General features: G+C 46.4%; 1 protein-coding gene across 1 annotated transcript; it reads left to right on the forward strand.

Moving 5' to 3' along the window:
* Positions 1 to 4,396: 4,396 nt before the first annotated feature.
* Pxmp4 (peroxisomal membrane protein 4) lies at positions 4,397 to 19,798 on the forward strand. The gene is made up of 4 exons (XM_036183135.1): positions 4,397 to 4,614; positions 9,321 to 9,383; positions 14,294 to 14,492; positions 18,857 to 19,798. The coding sequence occupies exons 1-4, from the start codon at positions 4,502 to 4,504 to the stop codon at positions 19,118 to 19,120; spliced, it is 639 nt and encodes a 212-aa protein (XP_036039028.1). The 5' UTR covers positions 4,397 to 4,501; the 3' UTR covers positions 19,121 to 19,798.
* Positions 19,799 to 22,531: the final 2,733 nt, after the last annotated feature.

A 22,531-nucleotide genomic window follows, 5' to 3' on the forward strand; every position in this document is an offset into this window, starting at 1 on the left:
TTAAGTTCTCTATGACTACTTTCTAGCTTTAAATTTTGTGTTCTTTTTTTTTTTTTTTTTTTTTTTTTTCTTGAAAGCCGGTGCCTGAATTACAATATTTATAATCTCTGTTGATTTGTTGATTTTTCATGTTCTCTTAGGAATCTGGTTATCTCTAATGACCAGCTGCTCGTCTACCTGTGAAATTTTATTTTGGGGTCCCTGAAGTGAAAAGCAGATATGCTCTTCTGCAGACTGTTTTTTTGTTTGTTTGTTTGTTTTCAATTATTATTTTGTTTTGTTGTTGTTTGTTTGTTTTGAGACAAGGTCTCATTATGTAGCCTTGGCTAGACTGGAGATCTTCCTCCTGAGTGTTGGAATTAAGGGTGCAAGCCATACCACCATACCCCAATAGACAAGCACTCTTTACTTGGGTTCTGAGGATCCCAACTCAGGCCCTCAAGCTAGCAAGGCAAACACTATCATCTAGCTGACCCCCCACTCCTGAATCTGATTTCTGCAAAGATATGGGGACATCAATTATCTATTGTTCATAGCTTGAGAGGTCTTCCTTGCTTTTATATTGAAGAAAAGATTCCCAGGGTCTGGAGAAGCAATGACTCAGCAGTTAAGATCATGTGGGAGCTTGCAGAGGACCTGAGTTTGGTTTCCAGCACCCATGCTGGGCAGCTTGCAAATGGCTCTGGCATCCCTGGTCACTAACACTCAAACACACACACATACCAACAGAAAAATTAATTTTTAAATAAGAATAAGCTGGGTGTGGTGGCAAACACTCTGCCTAAGACAGGGTCTTACAGGATAGCCCAGGCTGGACTGAATTCCATGATCCTTCGGCCTCTGCCTCGATAGGATTGAGATTACTGGTGTGCACCGCCACAGTTGGCAGAGCTTGAGATTTCTTGGCATACCAAGCCCTACTCCCCAGGGTGCAAAAAGACTCATCAGCCACAATTCCCAAAAAACAGCTTTAAAAAAAGTATTTCCCTTTCCTTTTCTTTCATCTGTTGTGATCAGCTCTGAAGCAGACTTCTCTGGGGTTCCTTGGGGCTAATAGATTATACAATGGTTTTAGGTCACATTAGCTTGAAAGGTGAAATCCCTTTATTGAAGGGGGAGGTTTCAGCTTGACTTGGAGAGTCTGTTCTAAGCCTCCTCACTTGGAGCAGGCCCTGGACTTTCACTCTGGTATCTCTTGCCCTGTGTGGTTGACAAATGGAAATTCCCAGGTTCAATATTTGTCAAGGCTCTCATGTCATAAGTGGCTTCGGTGCACCAGAATATGAGTCCTCTTGCTAACTATCTAGTTTCTAGTTTTTTCTCAATAACTGGCCTGGACATGCCTCATACTTTAAAGCATTTCTGTGTTTATAAGAATATTAGGGGTTGGGGATTTAGCTCAGTGGTAGAGCGCTTGCCTAGCAAGTACAAGGCCCTGGGTTCAGTCCTCAGATCTGAAAAAAAAAAAAAAGAATATTATAGTCAGGCAGTGGTGGCACAAGCCTTTAATCCCAGCCCTCGGGAGGCAGAGCCAGGTGGATCTCTGCAAGTTCGAGGCCAGCCTGGTCTACAGAGCAAGATCCAGGACAGGCACCAAAACTACTCAGAGAAACCCTGCCTCAAAAAACAAACAAAAGAATATTGTGTATATAGGCATATGTATACAATATGTATAATATATAACAATTAGGCATATTAGCTATTTATTAACAGAAATACCTGAAGATTTACCCATGCTATGACTATATCAGCCAGTGGTCTTGGTATGGGGGCCTTGGACATAAAAGGACCAGAACTGACCCAGTACTGTATGGGTCTCAATCTTCATCAGGTGTCCAAGGTCTTGACAGATACTGGCCAGAGCCTGGCTAGATTACTTTCTACCCATTTTTCTCATGTTCAAGTCAGGTTCTTGATCATGCATCATCAATGAGATCTCCAGGACTCCACACCATCTGAGCATAGTTTTGCTCCTCACCCTTCACATCAATAATGGCAAGGCCAAGCCCTACTCATCAGTATTGCTGTTGAGTACTAGCAAAGTGTCATGAAACATCTCAGAAACCACTGGAGACCAGCTCACCAACTAAAAGACATTCATTCTCAACATTAAGGAAGGCAGCAGGAGTGTATAAGCCTCCTGTGGAGGAGTAGAGGACATTTCTACAACACAATCACTATACATATATATATATATACACATATATATGATATGCATACATGTATGTGCATTTGAATTCATGTGGTTGAACACGTGTGCACATGTATCCATATGGGTGTGGAGGCCAGAAGGCAATCACTTGTGTCATTTCTCAGGAGCTGTCTACCTTGGCTTTTTGAAACTGGTTTGCTCATAGGGACCTGAGGCCCACCAATTAAGCTAGGTTGGCTGGCCAGTGAGTTCCAGGGATCTGCCTGTCTCTGCCTTCCCAGTACTGGGATTGTAAACTCATACCACTACACCCAGCTTTTTTCTTGGGTTCTGAGGATTGAATTCAGGTCCTCATGTTTGGATAGCAAGCATCTTACTGACTGAGCTGTCTCTGAGGCCTCTCCCCACCCTTTTGAGACAGGATCTCATGTGTCTCAAGCTGGCCTTGAACACACTATGTATGTGTAACTGAGAATAACCTTGAACCTCTGAGCTACCTATGTAATCTCCCTCATCCTGGGATTACAGATGTATGCCACCACAACCAGCTGATGAGGTGCTGGAGATCAAGCTGGGAACTTCTTGCAAGCTAGACAACAATCACTCTACCAACTGAACTACATCCCAAGCCTAGAGACACTGTTGACTAATAAACTATTTTTAGAGGACTAACTGAATAAACTAGTTGATCACTACAAAAGAAAGAAACAAAGACCCAATTTTTGTGATGAAACAGGTTCAACAATTCACTTCCTCTACTGACCTGACACTACCCTCTGATACTATCCCAGGCATTATCACAAGTAAATATCACATGTCTTGAGTACCAGGGAACAATCTCTCAAATACAGCCACCACTCAATGTGCAACTGTTACCTAATGACCTTTATGCACAGTAACATTATATGTAAATGTCACTCATTAATGCTCTAGCAGTTTAATATTTTACTGCTTCTGGAAACTTAATGTTGGGAACTGGAGGTACAGTAGAAAACTAGACAAACAGTTTTCTGACCCTAGGAAAGTAACAAACAGTCCATGTGATGATGGACATTGAGCAATTAGCAATAATCACAAAGTGTGAAGAGTTCTATAAAAGAAAAAAAAAGCAAACAAAACAACAGAAAACCTGGGCTGCCTGCTGGGCTTGGTGGCCCATGCCTTTAATCCAGCACTCTGGAGGCAGAGACAGGCTGATCTCTGTGAGTTCGAAGCCAGCTTGGTCTACAATGTGAGTTCCAGGACAGCCAGAGTTACACAGAGAAAACCTATCTCGAAAACCAAAACCAAAACAAACAAACAACAACAAAAACCTGGGCTAATAAGTCAGCTGTAAGCAGTGCTACTGTCTGTGGGATATCCTGCAGGGCTTCCCTTATTATGTGGTACCTGAGCCAACACCTGAACACTGAGAGGAAGTCAGCCATAGAAAATACAGGGGCAATGAATTTCAACGGGGAAATAGCGACGCAACTCCTTTGAAGCAGAAGGGTTCTTGGGATACTCAAGGTATGGAACTAAGCCAGTAATTTGGAGAAAAAGGAGAATGTGGGACGAGAGGCAGGGGCTAGCAAACACTAAATACACCTGCTCCTGGGGTCCCTGAGAAAGAGTTTGTATTTTAAAAATAAATAAGAAAACAGGTATGGTAGCTCAAGCCTGCAATCCCAGCAAATGGGAGGTGCAGGGTGAGAGAGAGAGAGAGAGAGAGAGAGAGAGAGAGAGAGAGAGAGAGAGAGAGAGAGAGAGAGAGAGAGAGAGAGAGAGAGAGAGAGAGTGTGTGTGTGTGTGTGTGTGTGTGTGTGTGTGTGTGTGTGTTGCGAGCGCTAGAGTTCAAAGGCCAGCCTGGGTTAAATGAGGTACTATCTCAAAACACCAAACAGTAAGAGTGACATGTGATTTATACTCTGAGAATTTAGCTGCGATATCTGCTAGGCAGTCGAAAGTGTCCTGTGTGAAGTAAGACCAACGTTACCTCCCAAAAGTCACCCGTTTCTACTGGATGCAGAGCAATACACCCCGCCTAAGCCCCACAATGAACTAAACTTCTCCCTAAGGAAACTGCCTTCTGATTGGGCGACTCCTGCGTGAGCCCTTCCGAGTCACGGTGATTGGTTAATAACTCTCCTTTCTCTTCCAATCAGACAGCAACTCCGAAAAGTGAGAGCGGCTCAACCCCTTGCAGACCAGTGCACTCTGTGACTGGCTCTCTCGAATGAGTGACGGCAGACTCAGCCTATAGTATGATACAACGACGGGGCTGTGCTCCCTAATGCAGTGGGCTGTGCAGCCAGAACCCAGGGCTGTCAGTACGCGTCCAGCCGGGTCCCTCGACCATCCTCCGGTGCTATGGCCGCCCCGCCGCAGCTGCGGGCTCTTCTCCAGGCTGTCAACACGCTGCTGCGCAAGCGCCGCTACCATGCTGTGTTGGCCGTACTTAAGGGCTTCCGGAACGGGGCTGTGTGAGTGGGGCCGCGGAGTCTGGTCAGGGCTGAGGGATGACGGGCCTAGCGAGTTCGAGGCCCCGTGTCACCTCGCTGTATGCTCTCTAGGAGCTCTTGGGTTTGATTTCGGTGCCCCATTGGTGCAGGAGGCGTAGGATTCTGCGTTCCTGTCACCATGTCAGTCCTGAGCTGAGGCTCCTCTGTCCCTCTTCTATGTCCTCTGTGCTTTACAACCTGGTACTCTTGACTTAGTTGCCTCCTACGCCAGCACCTGTGTCTCCTCATTCGGATCCAGTTCACCTCATCTTGCCGTATGCCCTTTGTCCCATTTGGCTTTGGTGGCTCTGTATGCACAAAAGAAACTGGACTTTAGCAAACAGGTGGTCACCTACTGCTACTAGGTTCCCCCTATTAAGCTGCCAACAGGTTCATATCCTGTTTCTCATCTATAAGACTTCACCTCAGCCCTCCTTTTCACTGGGGACTCGTGGGAAGTGATAGTGAATGTAAGAAAAGGAAGCTAATATTTGCAAGGCAGATTGGTCTCACCTCCCTCATACAGGTAGCAGAGCTGGTCTTGAGGTCATTTTGCTTGACTGGTGCCTGGGGAGCAGCTCCCCCTTCTTTAACCCTCATGCTTTAGCAGTTATTGAGGGGCTACTATGCCAGAACTAGCAATGACTCAGAGAAGAAACCAAAGTCCCTAAAGTTGGCATCCGGCAGCAGTGTGTGTGGCACAGTGTTGAGTGTGTGAACTGCCAAGATTTAAAACCTGGTGTCATCTACCTTGATCTAGATCTTGAACAAGCCATTTAGCCTTTCTGAGCCTCACTTTCTAGAACATGGGACCCCCAGAGCATGTCTATGGTACTGTTTGAGGACTGGTCAGTATCTGGTGTGTGTCTGCACAAGGGATGGCTGTTGTTATAGGCACGTGCTGTCTGCCTGGCTCACTAACCCTTGCAGACCTCTGCATAAGTGTTACCTCCCCACTGTCTCCAAACTTTTCATTCTGTTCCCTACCTTTTTTCTGGGTAGTACTTGTTGTCAACAGACAGAGAATAATCTTGTTTCATAGTCCATGTCTCTCACTAGAAAGTGTGCTTCATCAGCCTGGGGTGGTGTACATGCCCCTATTCCAGTACTTGGATACTGGTTCAGGAGGATTATTGTGAGTTCCAGGTCAACTTGTATTAAATAGTTTATTCCCAATCATCCCAGGCTGGAGTATGAGACCCTCTCTCAACAGCAATGACAAAATGTGCTTCACAGGAATATGCATTTTTATCTATATTGTCCCTGTATATTTTAGGCATTCAAATTTTTCTTAGATGAATATTTGAAAGCTAGGAATTATTCTTGTCTCTGCCTTCTAGATGAGTCAGTAATGACTAGGAAGGTATGCTGATTGTCCCTGCTCATATCAAGTTAGAGTTACAGTCAGGATTCAGACTCAGAACGGACATTCAGTCAGGTAGAAACTGCTTCTAGTTGGATCTGACCAGATCGTGTCAGCCACTCTTTGATCAGGATGAGATGACCCCTGACCAGGATGGGATAACATCAGTAGCCCCTTTGCCAGGTATACACTGGACAAAGCAAGAGCCGGCCTGTGTGCCAGCAAGCATTGCCCAATATGGGCTTTGTACACCTTTTCCTGCTCTGCCTCTCTGTGTCCTCCACACTGGACCTTCCCAGTCAGGACAGACATTTTTCTGGGGTCAGGCTTTTGTGTTCTAACCCCAATGCTTTCCTAAACTGGATAGTTCTTTGTCTCTTCTGTTCTTGGTTTTCTCCTCTGTAAAATTAAAACTGTAAACTCAGCCATTCCCAAGTCTCCGAGACAGGGACCTCCTTACTTGATAATGGCACTGACCCTGTACCGATCTATGAGGACCACAAGTCCAAGGGGAAGTCTCACAAACTATGGCAGGGCTGAGCATGGCAGCACACACTTGTAGTCACAGCCCTTAAGAGGCAAGTGGATTGGGAGTCTGAGACTAACCTGGGCTGAAAAGCAAGACTATAACCAAAACAACAACAAAACCAAAACCAAATACCACACCAGTGCAAAGTAGTATTCAGGCGTGCTTTTCAGAGGGAGTGATGGTGATAGTCTGAAGGCCAAGTTAGAATTTTCCAGGAAGAAAATGTATTCAACAAAGGCCTGGAGGTGTGTGTGTGTGTGCTGTGTTTATGAAGAGAGGTCATCAGTTTAGAGAGGTCAACATGGGTGACTGAGATGTTTGAACTTTGTGAACATTTAACTCACCCCTAAATATTCAAGAGTTTTGCTTGTGTGTGTGTGCACACAGAGATGTACTCATGCTCAGGTATGCCAGCACTTGTGGAGATTCAAGGAACTCTCACTGTCATGCCTTAGGTACCTTTCTTTCACTTTTTGTTTGAGAAAGGGTCTCACTAGCCTGGAAGTTCACAGGTAGCGGGCTAGCTGGCCATCAAGCCCCAAGAACCTGCCTGTTTCTGCTTCCTATCTCACCATTTCATGGGATACAGGTGCCCACCACCATGTCTTGATTTTTACATGGGTTCCAGGGATCCAGATTCAGGTCCTCAGACTTACAAGGCAAGCTCTTTACTAACCAAGACATCTTTTTAGCCCCCATTTTAATAAAAAATAATAATAAGTGGGGAGGTCTTACTGTGTGTCTTAGGGTGGTCTCAAATTAAGCCCCTCCTGTCTCAGCCACCCAATTTGTGATGACAGGCATGATGTAACAAGTCTCATCTGGACTTGAGGAGTCTGAGAAAGGGCTTGGCAGATGTAGGGACTTGAGGACAGTCTGCTTGTGTCTAGGGTAAAGGGAAGGCCCTAGCCCACTGGAGGACCCTGAAGGCCTCTCTATGCAGGAGAAGGAGATAAGGTTCTGGAGGTACTGGGGGAAGAAGGACCACAGAGACTGAGATGGGAACTGCCTGACCACCGCCAGGCAGAGGAGAAGATAAGGACTGGCTTCTGCAACAAAAACACATTTTAAGTTAACTTCTTAAATATCTTTAATTTCCTTTTTAAACAGTTAGGTAACACAGTCACAGAAGTCAGAAAAAGTTCACTGCTAAGCCAGGAGTTAACTTGGTGGTAGAGCGCATGCTTAGTATGCAAGAGGCCCCGGGTTCCATCCCCAGCTCTAGAGTAAAGTTGCACAAATGCCCTCTGTCATCATCCCTCCCCGTGGAGACCGTCCCCTACGAGCCTCTTCTGTCTTCTTCCAGACTGTCGTACGCACATACAAACAAATGCATCATTAATGGTTTCCTTTTGGAATAATGTCGGGCTTACAGAACAAGTCCTCACTTACACTCTCTGCTTCACTGCCCACACTTTCCACCTTGTTCTTTGAGATCCCAGAGACTCGGCCCCAGAGCCAGCAGGCATTTCCAATGAGGACTTTGTACATCCTCTTCCTTTCCAGCTCTCCCTATATCCTCCTCTGTGAACCCTCCCCACCATGGCGCTTTCTGTGGTCATGCCTTTGCGGTCCAGTCCCAGTGCCTTTATTCTGACCTCCGTTTTTCTCTTTAAAAATTCCTTAAAATTAAGCCAGACATGGTGTTGCATGACTTTAATCCCAGCACTCCAGAGGCAGAGGTAGAGGTAGGTGGGTCCCTTAGTTTGAGGCCAACCTGTTCTATAGAGTGAGTTCCAGGACAGCCAGAGCTACACAGAGAAACCCTGTCTTGAAAACAACAACAACAATTTTTTTAATAAGTGGAGGATCATTGGATCTGGGGGGGTGTAGGAAGGTGGAGGGGGGAACTAGGAGGTGTGGGGGAGGGGAAGCTTCAGTCAGGATATATTGTATGAAAAAAGAATAAAAAATAGTTTTAGTTAATTACTTTTAAAACATATTTATTTATTTAGTTAGTTAGTTAGTTAGTTTGTTTTGAGACAGGGTTTCTCTGTGTAGCCCTGGCTGTCCTGGAACTTGCCCTGTAGACCAAGCTGTCCTTGAACCCAGATCCTTGAACCCAGAGATCCACCCGCCCCTGCCTCCCAAGTACTGGGATTAAAGACGCGTTATCACACTCAGCCTTTCTGAGCTTAAGGCCAGCCTGGTTTACATAGTGAGTTCCAAGCAGAGCTAGTACTGCATAGTAAGAATCTGTGTCTAAGCGGGAGGGGGGGGGCATGCCTTTAATTCCAGCACTTGGGAGGCAGAGGCAGGCAGATCTCAGTGAGTTCAAGGCCAGCCTGGTCTACAAAGTGAGTTCCAGGACAGCCAGGCCTGTTACACAGAGAAACCCTACCTTAAAAAAAAAAAAAAGATTCTGTGTCTATGAATAAATGTAATAAAATGTTAAAACAAAACAAGGTAGTATTAATGATAATAATAAATCAGTCAAAGATGAGCCTGGCTGCAATAGGTAGGGCAAGAAGGAGCTGAGAGAGCATCTCTGCAAGGTCAGGAATAGTGGATACCTTTTGCATCCTTCATTTTCTTTCATAAAAACTTTACCCAGCCCTCTGAGGTTTAGCATTCCTTTTTAGTTGGGGAAACTGAGGCTCAGAGAGGGTAAAGATAAGCCAAGGCCACTCTACCAGGAGGCTCTGGAACTTGAACCCAGATGTAACTGGCAAGCCAACATTATTTCCCTCCCATCATGGTGTCAGAATTGGGGATGGGAGAAAGGACCAGGGGCCAAAGGGGGAGCCTGGAAACTGACAGTGATGGGTGAGTAACTGTTTGCTTCTGTTTCTACAGCTATGGAGTCAAAATCCGGGCGCCTCATGCACTGGTCATGACCTTTCTCTTCAGGAGTGGCAGGTACCTACCCTCTCTGCATACCAATTGGGAGACAGTGTGGTCAGCCCTCAAGCCAGGATGGGGTAGTAGTTCAAGGAGGACCAATTTCCCCACTCCCCTATGCTTTCTAAAGTCCAACTCTGATCCTATGACCCCACTTGAAAATGCCAGTAACTCCGCACTGTCCTCCAAAGAGACTCACCTACCAGGCCTGGCCTTCAAGGCCCTCTGCAGTGTGGTCACAGCTAAATCCCTACAATGTCTAGTGTGGACTTCCTTGGCACACAGGCCCTGTCCCATGCACAGACTTTGGTACTTCCGGTTCCACCCATTTGCCTGTGTCTTGCCATTTTCAGGAGTGCCTGGCCTCTTCTGGCCAGCCTTCATTTCCTTCCTAGAAACCTGTCCAGTCCTCTGGGTCACATTCTCTGGGAACCAGTCTCTGATCTCTCCTCACCTGATCCATGTTCTGACCTTCTTCTGAGTCCCTATAACTCTTCCCTCAAGGCCTTACTCAGAAAACCCCTTGCAGTCTAATGTTTATGGACATAGCTGCAGTCTCCAAGAATTGTACACAAGGATTGGAGAGATGGCGCCATTGGTTAAGAACACTTGTTGCTTTTTCAGAGGACCTGAGTTCAGTTCCTAGTACTCACATGGCAGCTCCCAAACAAACATCTGGAACTCCAGTTCCAAGAACTCCAGCACCCTCTTCTGACTCCCTCAGGCACCAGGCACACATGTGATGCACAGACATGCAGGCAAAGCATCTACATGCATAAAATAAAAAATATGTGAATAAGAAAGTACCATGCACAGAGGGTAGGTTAAGTCCAAGTTGCAAGATTTCTATTTTGGCAGGTTTATTGACTTATCTTGGTTGGGGCTTTTTGCCTTCCAGATAATATTTTTTGTTTCCCTTCCCTTCCCTCCCCTCTCCTTCTCTTCTCCTCTTCCTTTCTCTCTTCAGAGCCAGGAACATAGTAGGCAAGCACACTGCCACCGAGCTGAATGGCAAGCCCTTCCAAATTGTTTTGTTTTGTTTTGTTTTTGAGACGGAGTCCCAAATCATTCTTTAAAACATGATCTTACTCATTCAGTCACCAAGTGTTTAGTGAACATCTACTGTGTGATACACATCGTTCTGGCTGCTAAAGATACAGCAGTGAGCAAAACAGACAAGGATTCTCGCCCTCCTAGGGTTTATCTTCTAGCAGGAGGTAGCAGAAAATGAACATTAAAAACATCAGGGAAGCCAGGTAGTTGCGGTGCATGTCTTTAATCCCAGCACTTGGGAGGCAGAGGCAGGCAGATCTCTGAGTTCGAGGCCAGCCTGATCTTTACAAAGCAAGTTTCAGGACAGCCAGGACTACTCAGAGAAACCCTGTCTGGAAAAACAAACAAACAAATCAAGGAAAAGAGTTCACAAGATGCTGAAGGCCAGGGAAGAGCCAGAGGTAGGGTTGATTGTGCCTGGTGAGTTTGAGAAATTGGCCACCAAACTGTTGACGGGGAAAAGGGATAGAGGGTCATAGCAGGAACTGGGTCAGGCCTGTCTAGGTCTGGAAGAAGAGCTTGGCTTTCCTTTTTCTGGGGGGGAGGGGGCTGGTTTTTTGTTTTGTTTTGTTTTTTTTCAAGACAGGGTTTCTCTGTGTAGCTTTGCACCTCTCCTGGAACTCACTTTGGAGACCAGGCTGGCATCGAACTCACAGAGATCCATCTGGCTCTGCCTCCTGAGTGCTGGGATTAAAGGCGTGTGCCACCACCGCCCAGCACCATTCCTTTTAAGTAAGAACAGGAAACTAACATTTTGAGCAAGAGCATACATACCACTGTTTGACTTCCGTTAAGTTTTTGGTTTTTTTTTTTAAGATTTATTTTGATTTTTAGTTATATATCTCCAAATATGTGCCATGAGTACAGGTGCCCTTGGAGGCTAGAAGAGGGTGTCAGAGTCTTTGGAGCTAGAGGACAGGTGGTTATGAGCTATGTCACATGGGTACTGGGAACTGAACTCGGGTACCCTGGAAGAGCAGTGTGTGCTCTTAACCTTTGAGCCATCTCTTCAGCCCCTTTTGGGAGGCTTTGTGTGACTTGTCTCCTTTTGCTTCTTGAGCTGAAGTCTTGTTATGTCGTCAGCCTGCCCTCCTCCTTCAGGGCTCAAGCCCGACCTCAGCCTCCCAAATAGCTGGGGATATAGGTGCCTGGCTTTTCTTACATCCAACAGCATGAGGATTAATCATTTGCTGCCTGGTTGAGACCAGCTTGGAGAGGAGGAGGGAATAACATAGGAGCAGAGCAGGTGTGTGCGTTAGCAAGAAGCCACGCAGTAAGTATCCTAGTGTGCTGGCCGAGAGCCGGGCGGTGGCCCGGAGGACCGAGCAGTCAGATAGAGATGTCTTGAAGTCAGTACCAGTCACTTACTTACTTTTTTGAGGGTTTGTTTTTTGTTTTTATTTTGGAAGCAGAGTCTCACTGTGTAGACTGGGGTGGTCTCAAATTACAGGGGTCCACCTGCCTCTGCACTGGGATTAAAGGCAAGCAACACTATATCCGGCCTTATTTTTTATTTAACTTTTGAGACAGGGTCTTGCTTTGTAGCCCAGGCTGGTCTCCAACTCTCAGTCCTCCTGTTTCACCCAGGATTACAGGAATATGCTGCCATGCCCAACTGCAATCCCTCGTTCTTGCCTTAAAAATGTTACTCATAGGGGCTGGAGAGATGGCTCAATGGTTAAGAGCTCTGACTACTCTTCCAGAGGTCCTGAGTTTAATTCCCAGAAACCACATGGTGGCTCACAACCATCTGTAATGAGATCTGTGCCCTCTTCTGGCCTGCAGGGATACATGCAGACAGAGCACTGTATACATAATAAATAAATCTTAAAAAAAAAAAAAGTTTAAAAATAAGTGTTGGGCTAGAGAGATGGCTCAGAGGTTAAGAGCACTGACTGCTCTTCCAGAGGTCCTGAGTTCAATTCCCAGCAACCATATAATGGCTCACAACCATCTTTAATGAGATCTGGCATCCTCTTCTGTATACATTAATAAATAAAAAGAAGTGTTACTCATAGCTGGACATGGTGGTACATTCCTTTAATTCCAGCACTCAGGAAGCAGAGGCAGGTAGATCTCTGAGTTCCAGACAGCCTGGTCTACATAGCGAGTTCTGGACATCCAGGGTTACATAAAAAGACCCTCTCTCAAAAAACCAACCAACCAACCAAGGTACTCATGGGGCTCATGTTCTCAAAAGCCAAGAACCAGCTGCTGCGGGCTTTTCCCACTCGCCTGACTCCTACCATGTTCCCCTCTTCTCTCTCTCTCTCTCTCTCTCTCTCTCTCTCTCTCTCTCTCTCTCTCTCTCTGTGTGTGTGTGTGTGTGTGTGTGTGTGTGTGTGTGTGTGTGTGTGTTTTCAAGACAAGGTTTCTCTGTGTAGCCTTTGCTGTCCTGGAACTCACTCGTAGACCAGGCTGGCCTCAGATTCACAGAGATCCACCTGCCTCTGCCTCTTAAGTGCTGGGATTAAAAGTGTGTGCTACCACTGTCCAGCCCCCATCCCCTTCCTATGGAGGGTCCTCGTCTAGAATTCAGAGATATACTGGTTATCTTTGCTGTGCCCTAGTGGGACTGTAGAGATGGCTCAGCTATTGAGAGTGCTTTGCTGCTCTTACAGAGGACAGGATTCAGTTCCCAGCACCCACACCCAACAACCCACAACTGCCTGTAACTCCAGTTCCAGGGAATCTAATGCCCTCTTCTGGCCTCTGTGGGTACCCACAGACATGTGAATGCACATACAGTCTCACACTCACTCTCACACACACACTCACGTACACTTACATGCTCTCACATACACATACACTCATACACACATTCACACATGTACTCACACACACATCCACTCATGTACTCTCACACATCTCATACAGCCACATCCACTCACACATTCACACACATTCTCTCTCTCTCTCTCTCTCTCTCTCTCTCTCTCTCTCTCTCTCTCTGTGTGTCTCTCTCTCTCTCTCTCTCTCTCTCTCTCTCTCTCTCTCTCTCTCTGTGTGTCTCTCTCTCTCACACACACACACACACACACACACACACACACATACATACACACACACACACACATACATACACACACACTCCTCTTTAAGGAGAAGGTGGATCGAATTAGCTTCTCTTCGTCTCAAAAGGAAGACCCAATCTCAGGTGCCCTCCCTCCACACACAGCCCCTGATCAGAGCCCACACTGCCTCTCTCCATTGCTTGGCTCCCTTTCTGTGCCTGTTCTTGGGGCCTTTGTGTATGGTGAGTCTTCTGCCTGGAAAGTAGCATGCTCCTTCCATGGATTCCTTTCCGTCCTTCAGATTCCAGGGCCCCCCTCTTGTCCAAGTCAATGTCTGATTCTTATCTTGGCGACTATGTTTCCCCATCATAAGCCCAACAAAGGCAGAAAGCAGATATATCATTTCTCAGAATTCTGTCTGCAGGTCCAGCTCATAGTAGGCTCTCATTCATTTGTTCACTGTTCACTCACCTCTCCCACTTGTTGAGTACCTACTGTGCGTCAGGCCCTGTTCTGTGCCCTTAGGATGAACGAACAAAGTCTAGACCCTGCTCTGCAGAAGCACATACTGAGGACCAGGGAACTTTATACATCAGCTGTCAAATGTTAAATGGTAGCAGGAGCCCCTGAAGGAAAAGACAAGTGAGGAATGGGGTGGGTACTCACTAATGCTGGGTGTCAGGGAGTGACACTCTGAGGGTGGCGCTGAGTTAAGGCCCCAGCAGTGCCCCTGAGGACATAGGCGCCCTCCACAGAGGGCTCCAGCTTTGTGCTCCTTGCCTAATTCAGATCTGTGTGTACTCCGGGGAGAGCTGCCTGGACCAGCTGGGCCTGCACTCATGGGGCTTTCTGTTTGTACAGTCTCCAAGAGAAACTGCAGGCCATCCTGAAAGCCACATACACCCACTCTTGGAACCTGGCCTGGTTTGTGTTCACCTATAAGAGTCTCTGTGCCCTACAGTCCCATGTGCAAGGCGAGACCCACCAGATTCACCCTTTCCTGGCAGCCTTCATCGGAGGTCTCCTGTTGTTTGGAAAGAACAATAACATCAATAGCCAGGTAAAGGCTTTCCTGAGATGGGACAGTGGGATGCCCTTTAGTGGAGGGGTGGGGGTGAAGATAAACTCTTGACTGCTGTCTGTGTCTGAGGTCTAAGAATCACCAGTCCCTGTGTGACCTCTCAGTTTTCCCATTTGTAAACCAAGCCACAGTTGGAATCCCAGGGCTCCCTGCCTCAGTGTGTCTGCTGCTCTTTGAGGCAAGGATTTGAGTGGTGGTGGTGATTGGTTTCATCTTGTTCAGGCAGGCCTTGAGCTTGCTATGTAGCTGAGGCTTGCCTTGAATTCCTGATATTGCTCATCCCAAATGCTGAGATTACACATGCATCAATAATTTGGTGATGCAATGACTTTTTTAAATTATTTTTTTATGTGTGTGTGCTTCTCTGTGCATGTGTACCTGTGTGTGGGTGTCTGTGAGGTCTGAAAAGGACATTATATCTTCTGGAGCTGGAGTTATGGTACTTAAGTAATACCCTGTGTGTGCAGGAAACCAACCCTGCCTTGTACAAGAGCGGCAAGTGCTCTTAACCGCTGAGCTGTCTCTCCAGCCTAAGATCCTTTTTTAAATGCACTTTGACCTGGGTGTGGTGGTACACTGAGAGACTAAGACACTGATCTGTGGCCAGCCTGAGCTACATCTCAAACAAACAAGTGGAGCTCAATGAAATGGAAAAAAGGGAATCTAAAGAGAAGAGCTGCTTCTCTGAAAAGATGACTAGAATCAGTAAGCTTCTACCCCAGCATCACCCACAAAGATCTTTACTGATACTGGAAATGATGAGGGTTATGTTTAATGCCTTGTGTATATTCAAAGGCCTTGGGGGGTTGGGGATTTAGCTCAGTGGTAGAGTGCTTGCCTAGCAAGCGCAAGGCCCTGGGTTCGGTCCTCAGCTCTGAAAAGGAAAAAAAAAAAAAGGCCTTGAGTAGACCCAGCACTCAGGAGACAGGGGTAGGAGGATCTCAAGGCCAGCCTGGTCTACATAGTGAGTTCCAGGACAGCCAGGGCTATATAGAGAGACCTTGTCTCAATAAATAAATACATACATACAAGCAAGCACACACACACACACACACACACACACACACACACACAAAAGCTCCAAGACCTGTGAGGTAAAGTTGCCTGCTGTTAAGTCTGACAACTTAATTTGGTCCCTAGGATCCACGTGGTAGAAAGAGAGAAAAAGTCCCCAAGGTTTTCCTCTGACTTTTTCTTTTTTTCTTTTTTCTTTTCTTTTCTTTTCTTTTTTTTTTTTTTTTTTGAGCTGGGGATCGAACCCAGGGGCTTGCACTTGCTAGGCAAGCGCTCTACCACTGAGCTAAATCCCCAACCCTCCTCTGACTTTTTCATATGTGCTATGACTTGTGAGCCCTGTACCCCCTAAATAAAATAATAATAAACGAAATGTAGATTTTTAAAAGATCTTAATTACCATGGAAAACTATGACTAATTCTACTTTTGCAAACTTGGTAGCTGGTATGAAATAGACCAATTCTTTGGGAAGAAAAAAATCTGCCTGGGTCACATGGGAAGGGCATCATGGCTCTTTCTTTCTTTTAAAACAAATTATTTTTCTTTTATGTGCCTGAGTATTTGCCTGCATGTACGTGTGTGCATCATATGCATGCCTGGTACCTAGGGAAGTCAGGAGAGTATGTTGGATCCCCTGGAACAGGAGTTACAGATGGTTGTGAGCCACCATGTGGGTGCTGGGAACCAAACCTGGCTCCTCTGTAAGAGCAGCAAATGCTCTTAACCGCTGAACCATCTCTCCAACACCTTCTTTGATTTTTTTTTTTTTTTTTTGAGAGGGTCTTATGTTTCCCAAGCTGGCTCAAACTCAATATAGAGCTGAGGCTGGCCTTGAACTCGGGTTGCCTCTACTTGCCCAGGGTTTGGATTATAGGCATGTGCCACCACAACCAGTTATTTTTTTCTTACTGTGTCCTGCTCTTTAGCCTAAGATAGCCTTGAGTCTTGGCATTTCTCCCCGATTCTCCAGAGCACTAGAATTAGAGTTATGTATAGCCACCCTGGCTTAATTTTTTCCTTTTACTCTTAAGTAGTATAGAAGTACCATCAGTGGGTTTGTTGTTGTTGTTGTTGTTTTGTTTGGGTTTTTGTTTTCTGTTTTCTGTTTTTTCATCCTTTGAAGGACATTTGGGTAGTTTCCAGCTTTGGGGTATTACAAGTAGAACTGTGAAGAACACTCTTGTACAGCTACTTCTGTGAACATAAGTTTTCATTTTTCTGGGTTGTATGGTACATGCATGCTTGGTTTTAAAACAACCTGCCAAAAAAGAAGAAAGGAAAACCTTGACCACCTTCTGCCAAGCTGTTTTCTAGACTGACTATCGTTTTTACATTCCCACCACAGATACACGGGTGTCTAGTTTCTCCACACCCTAGCTCACATTCAGTTTGTTGCATGAATTATTTTATCTGTGTTTTAAAGGTTGTGTGTGTGTGTGTGTGTGTGATTGTAAATGCAGGTGTGCACCTGCCATGATGTGTGTGTGTGTGTGTGTGTGTGTGTGTGTGTGTGATTGTAAATGCAGGTGTGCACCTGCCATGGTGTGTGTGTGTGTGTGTGTGTGTGTGTGTGTGTGATTGTAAATGCAGGTGTGCACCTGCCATGGTGGGTGTGTGTGGATCAGAGCTCTTAGGAGTTGGTCCTCTCCTTTCATGTGGACTCTGGGGATCGAACCCAAGTTGTTAGACTTTTGCTGTAAGTACCCTCAACCCCCAAACGATCTCACCAGTCTTGGCTTAGCCATCATGACTTTACTTTGCCTTTCCCTGATGGCTGATGATGTTGACATTTTCCTCATTATCATTTATTTGCAACTCCTACAATCTCTTTGGTGAAACATTCATGTCTTTTGCTCATTTTCCAATTGGAATCTTTCATGGTTTACTTTTGAGCTCTGAGGACATCTTTGAGATCATCTACATGCTGATGCCTTGCAGATATGCATTGTGAATGTCTCTCATCTGTAGCTTTTCTGTCTCTGAGAAGAGATCTTGCCATGTACCCCCAACTGGCCTGGAATTTATTATGTACACCCAGCTGGCTTCACAGAGGAAAAAAACGTGAATTTCAAGGAGATCCAGAATATTATTTTTCCTCTTATATATCATTTAAAAAATTTTTGAACTGTATATAACTCATTTTAAAAACTTCTAATAAGGGAAACCAGGCATAGTGGTGTACGCCTTTAATCCCAGCACTCGGAGACAGAGACAGGACTGCTATGAATTTTAGGCCAGCCTGGTCTACTTAGTGAGTTCCAGGACAGCCAGGGCCACATAGTGATACTGTGTCTCGAAAACAAAGCAAAACAAAAAGCACAACTTTTTTGTTTTGTTTTGTTTTGGTTGCGTTTTTCAAGACAGGGTTTCTCTGTGTAGCTTTGGTGCCTGTCCTGGATCTCGCTCTGTAGACCAGGCTGGCCTTGAACTCACAGAGATCTGTCTGGCTCTGCCTCCTGAGTGCTGGGATCAAAAGCATGTGCCACCACCGCACCACCGCCCAGCTGCAGAACTTCTAATAAGGGGATGAGGAGGTAGAGGGCAGGATGGATATATAGCTCGAAGATCGAGAGTGTGTTTAAATCTTTAAACAGAGAAAACACTCACAAATTGAAAGATTTCTTTGTGGTGGTGTTGTTAAGACAGGGTCTCTCCACACAGCCCCAACTGTCCTGGAACTCACAATGTAGCCCAGGCTGGCCTCGAACTCACAGAGATCTGCGTGACTCTGCCTCTAGAGTGCTGGGACTAAAGACTTAAAGGCCTGAAGGTAGGAAGACATAAACTGAGAGATTTATTAAGACATTGGGTTTTGTTGTTGTTGTTTTTAATTATATTATTTGTTAACTTGACAGGGCGGGGGAGAAATTAGGCTAGAGCTGGACAAGGTCGCTCACACCTTTAATCCCTGGCCTCAGAGGCAGGTGGATCTCTATGAGTTCCAGGCCAGCCTGGTCTACATAGCAAATTCTAGGAAAGCTACCTAATAGGAAGACCCTGTCTCCAAACAAGAAGAACAAAACAAATAATTAGGCTAGAGAGGGACCTGAGAAAGACCCCCAAAGTCAGTCAGTCTCTGGTCTCCATACCCACATGTGCACAAGCACCCAGCACACACGTGGGGATTCACCTCCACAAACACATGCACCACACACACATAAAGCGAAATAGTAAATTGTCTGCTGCACACCACCTCAGTCATCTTGTACATTAACTTTGAAACTCACACAGCCAGTGCACAGTAATGCCCAGTACCTAGGGTTGGTGGGCAGGTGAAGGTGCCCAGTGGCCAGGCGGACTAGTAACCTTCAGTGTTCCCTCCCTGCAGATCAACATGTACCTGACGTCACGTGTCCTGTTTGCCTTGTGCCGCCTGGGTGTGGAGAAGGGCTACTTCCCTAAGCTCAAGTGGGACCCGTTCCCCTTGCACACGGCAGTGATTTGGGGGCTTGTGCTGTGGCTCTTCGAGTATCACCGGCCCACTCTGCAGCCCTCACTGCAGTCCTCCATGACCTACCTCTATGAGGACAGCAACGTGTGGCATGACATCTCAGACTTCCTCATCTTCAACAAGAGCTGTCCCTCCAAGTAACAGCCCACGGTGCTTAAGGAACGCCTCTGCCCAGACAGCTTCCAGGCACTGTCCCACTGCTGCCCAGAGTATGTCCTCTCAACACACCGTTGTGGAGGATCCTGCCTTCTCAAAGTCATGGGCCTCACACTCCAACTCGTTCTACCCCAGCCAGGGTTCCATCTGCTGAAGTAAAAGCCCTGAGTGTGCACCTGTCAGGTACTTTTGAATAGTCTAGGTAGCAAGTGGTACACTGAGGAGTCTGGGGCTTGACTCCCGCTGCTCCTCCAACTTCTGTAAGGCCAGGGCAAGTTGCACCCTCCCTGGGCCTCAGCTATTCAGTTCAGGGGAGGCCCCTTAGAGAAGAGTTTCTTTCTGGTGGGTATGACAGCCTTCCCCTGTGCTGTGTATCAGAGGGCTCTTTGCTAGTGGGCAACAGGTTACAAATACCTTGGGGGGATAAAAAAAACTAAACTAAACTCTTTGTGTAAGGCATTCTATTGAGACGTTCAGGAGCCCCATTGTCCAGTAGAAACACAACATGAGTTATATGTGCAATTATGAGTTTTCAAAAGCTGGAGGTACAGCACTTGCCAAGCTTGTGCGAGACCCTGGGTCCTATCCTCAGCACTGAGAATAAAACTTCCAGTGCCAGGCGGTGGTGGCACACACCTTTATCCCAGCACTCGGGAGGCAGAGGCAGGAGGATCTCTGAGTTCAAGGCCAGCCTGGTCTGCAGAGTGAGTTCCAGGACAGGCTCCAAAGCTACCCAGAGAAACCCTGTCTCGAAAAACAAAACAAAAAACAAAAATCTTCTAGTGAGCACATTTTTAAAAAGTATTAGGAAACCTGCAACAGTAGGTTGTGAGTCCCAGGCCAGCCTGGGATACATAAGAAAACTCCATCTCAAAAAAATGAAGGACCAGGGAGATGGCTCATTGAGTAAAGCCTGCCAAGCCTAGTGACCTGAGTTTAGCTCCTGTGTTCTACCTGGTGACATGTGGGAGGAGAGAGTCAACTACTGCAAGTTGCCCTCTAACTGCCACATGTATGCCTTGGCATGTATGTTTGCTTGCACACACACACACACACACACACACACACACACACACACACACACACAATTAGAATGTAATAAAAAATTTTAAAGAACATGTAACATGTAAGATAAATCTTAATAATATATTTTACCTGCATGTACGTCTGTGCACCATGTGTGTGCCTGGTACCAGCAGAAGTCAGAAGAGGGTGCTAGATCCCTTGGAACTGAAAGAATGGATGTTGTGAGCCACTATGTGGGTGCTGGGAATTGAACCCTGGTTCTCTGCAAGAACACTAAGTGCTTTGTTTATTTGTCTGTTTTTCAAGACAAGGTTTCTCTGTGCAGCCCAGGCTGTCCTAGAACTCACTCTGTAGACCAGGCTGGCCTCGAACTCAAAGATCCACCTACTTCTGCCTCCTGAGTGCTGGGACTAAAGGTGTGTGCCACTAAGTGCTCTTAACCACTAAGCCATCTCCCCAGCCTCTGATTGTAATCATAAATTTTAACTTAATATTTCCAAAACATTTTCATTGCAACATATATTAATATAAAGGATTGATGACAGTTTGTCTTGTGTTGTGTCTTCAATGCTGGCAGTTGGTTTTACATGGATCAAGTAACATATCTGTCTTCACAGAAGATCCCAGTAGACACTGAAAATGTAGGACTAAAGACATGGTCTGAGTCCAGCACCACCTCTGTGCTACATCCTGGGGGAAGGCTCTCCATCTCTCAGCACTTCAGGGTCTCATAGATGAGGATAAGCACAGTGATCCAGTCCACACTGGACTCTTGACAGCTGCTGCCTTGCCCACCAGTACTTCCGCAGAGCGAGCTTCTGCTTCCTCGTGATGCTTTGCACAGTACTGCTTTTAGTGCATATAGTCACCTTGCAAAGATGTGTGTTGATCCGTGTTTTCCAGATGTGGAAACTGAGGATGGGGGTGGGGAGGTAATTTGTCCCAGGTACCATGGCTGCTGGATATAGCCTCGTCATAATTTGAGCCATCTGCCTGATTTTGAAGCCCATGTCTTTTTGTTGTTGTTGTTGTTTGTTTTTTCCAGTGCCTTGCTTTGAACCTAGAAAACCTCAGCCATGCTTTGTAATCGTTAGTTATAGGATATGGTGTCTGAAACCAACCCAGATGCATATAGGAGCTCTTGGTAGCTAGCATAAATGGAACTTCTTGAGGTGCTATGCCATAGGGGGAAGTGGGCCACAGTGAACTGGAGAGTTGTGTGGCAGGCAGAATTAAAAAAAAAAAAAAACAACTCTCAGAAAAGCCTGGTCCAGAGGCTACCAACCTGAGACCCTTGGTTTAGTGCCATACTTACAATGTGCCCTCCCGTCCTGTCTTTTTATGTGTTTGAAATGACTTAGTAGAAATCTACATGAGCCACTGGAGAGCTTATAGGGTAGAGATTCTGGCTAGACGTGGAAACACACGCCTATATTCACAGCACCTGGGAGGCAGAGGCAAGAGGATGGGAGTTCAAGGTTATACTCTGCTACATAGCAAGTTGGAAACCAGTCTGGACCGTGTGAGGCCCGATCTCAAAAACAAGCAAACAAACAAACAAACAACAAATGGATACAATACAAATTCTGATCCAGGGTGTGGAATGGGGCCAGAGTCTGACTGTCCTACAAGTTTCTCATGCTGGGGGTGCTGTGCTGAGCCCCAGCCTGAATGCTGGAGGAGTGATGAATGGCAGGTCCAAGCATTGTCAGCCTAGGGAGGTCTGAGGTAGTGGAGATGGCTTTTGTCTGACGCCCTGCTCTCAGCTGCAGCTCAGAGCCGCCCGTCTGGAAGAGCTTTTTACTGGGCTTGCACTGGAAGACGAACAAACTTGAGACTGTGGGGAGGCCGGCCATTGCCAGGCAGGTTTACTTTAGCAGATGATGGGGAGCCCTGCCGTTCTCTGTGCACATCCGACTTCTCCAGCTGCCACTCCCTGTCTGCCACCCCCACCACTGGTGCCTGCTTTACCACTCTACAGCAGGCATGAAGTTTTAGGGATGAACATGCCCCTTGAGCAGCATTAACCCAGCACGGAGAAATACCATCCTAAGCAGCTCCCAGCGCTTGGAGGAGATACCCCTCCATACACTCTGGGCTGCGTGCTAGAGCTCCGAAAGGATTGGGCTCCAGGTGCCCACGGTGAAGACTAGCTCCCTCATGCCTCGGCGATTGCGTCCTGGGACCACTTCCCATTTAAACCGCTTGCACTCAACCTTGGGGTTTATTATCAGGGAAACCAAAACCCAAATTGGCCACTGGTCAGCAGGCTGAGAGGCAGTATACATGGCTGTAAGGGACAAGGGCTTTGGAACCAGCATGCCCAGGCTTGAGACCTGACCTATTAGTGACGTAGCCATCTGTGCCTCA

This window comes from Onychomys torridus, chromosome 4 (assembly GCF_903995425.1).
Source record: "Onychomys torridus chromosome 4, mOncTor1.1, whole genome shotgun sequence".
In the NCBI taxonomy this organism is placed as follows: Eukaryota; Metazoa; Chordata; class Mammalia; order Rodentia; family Cricetidae; genus Onychomys; species Onychomys torridus.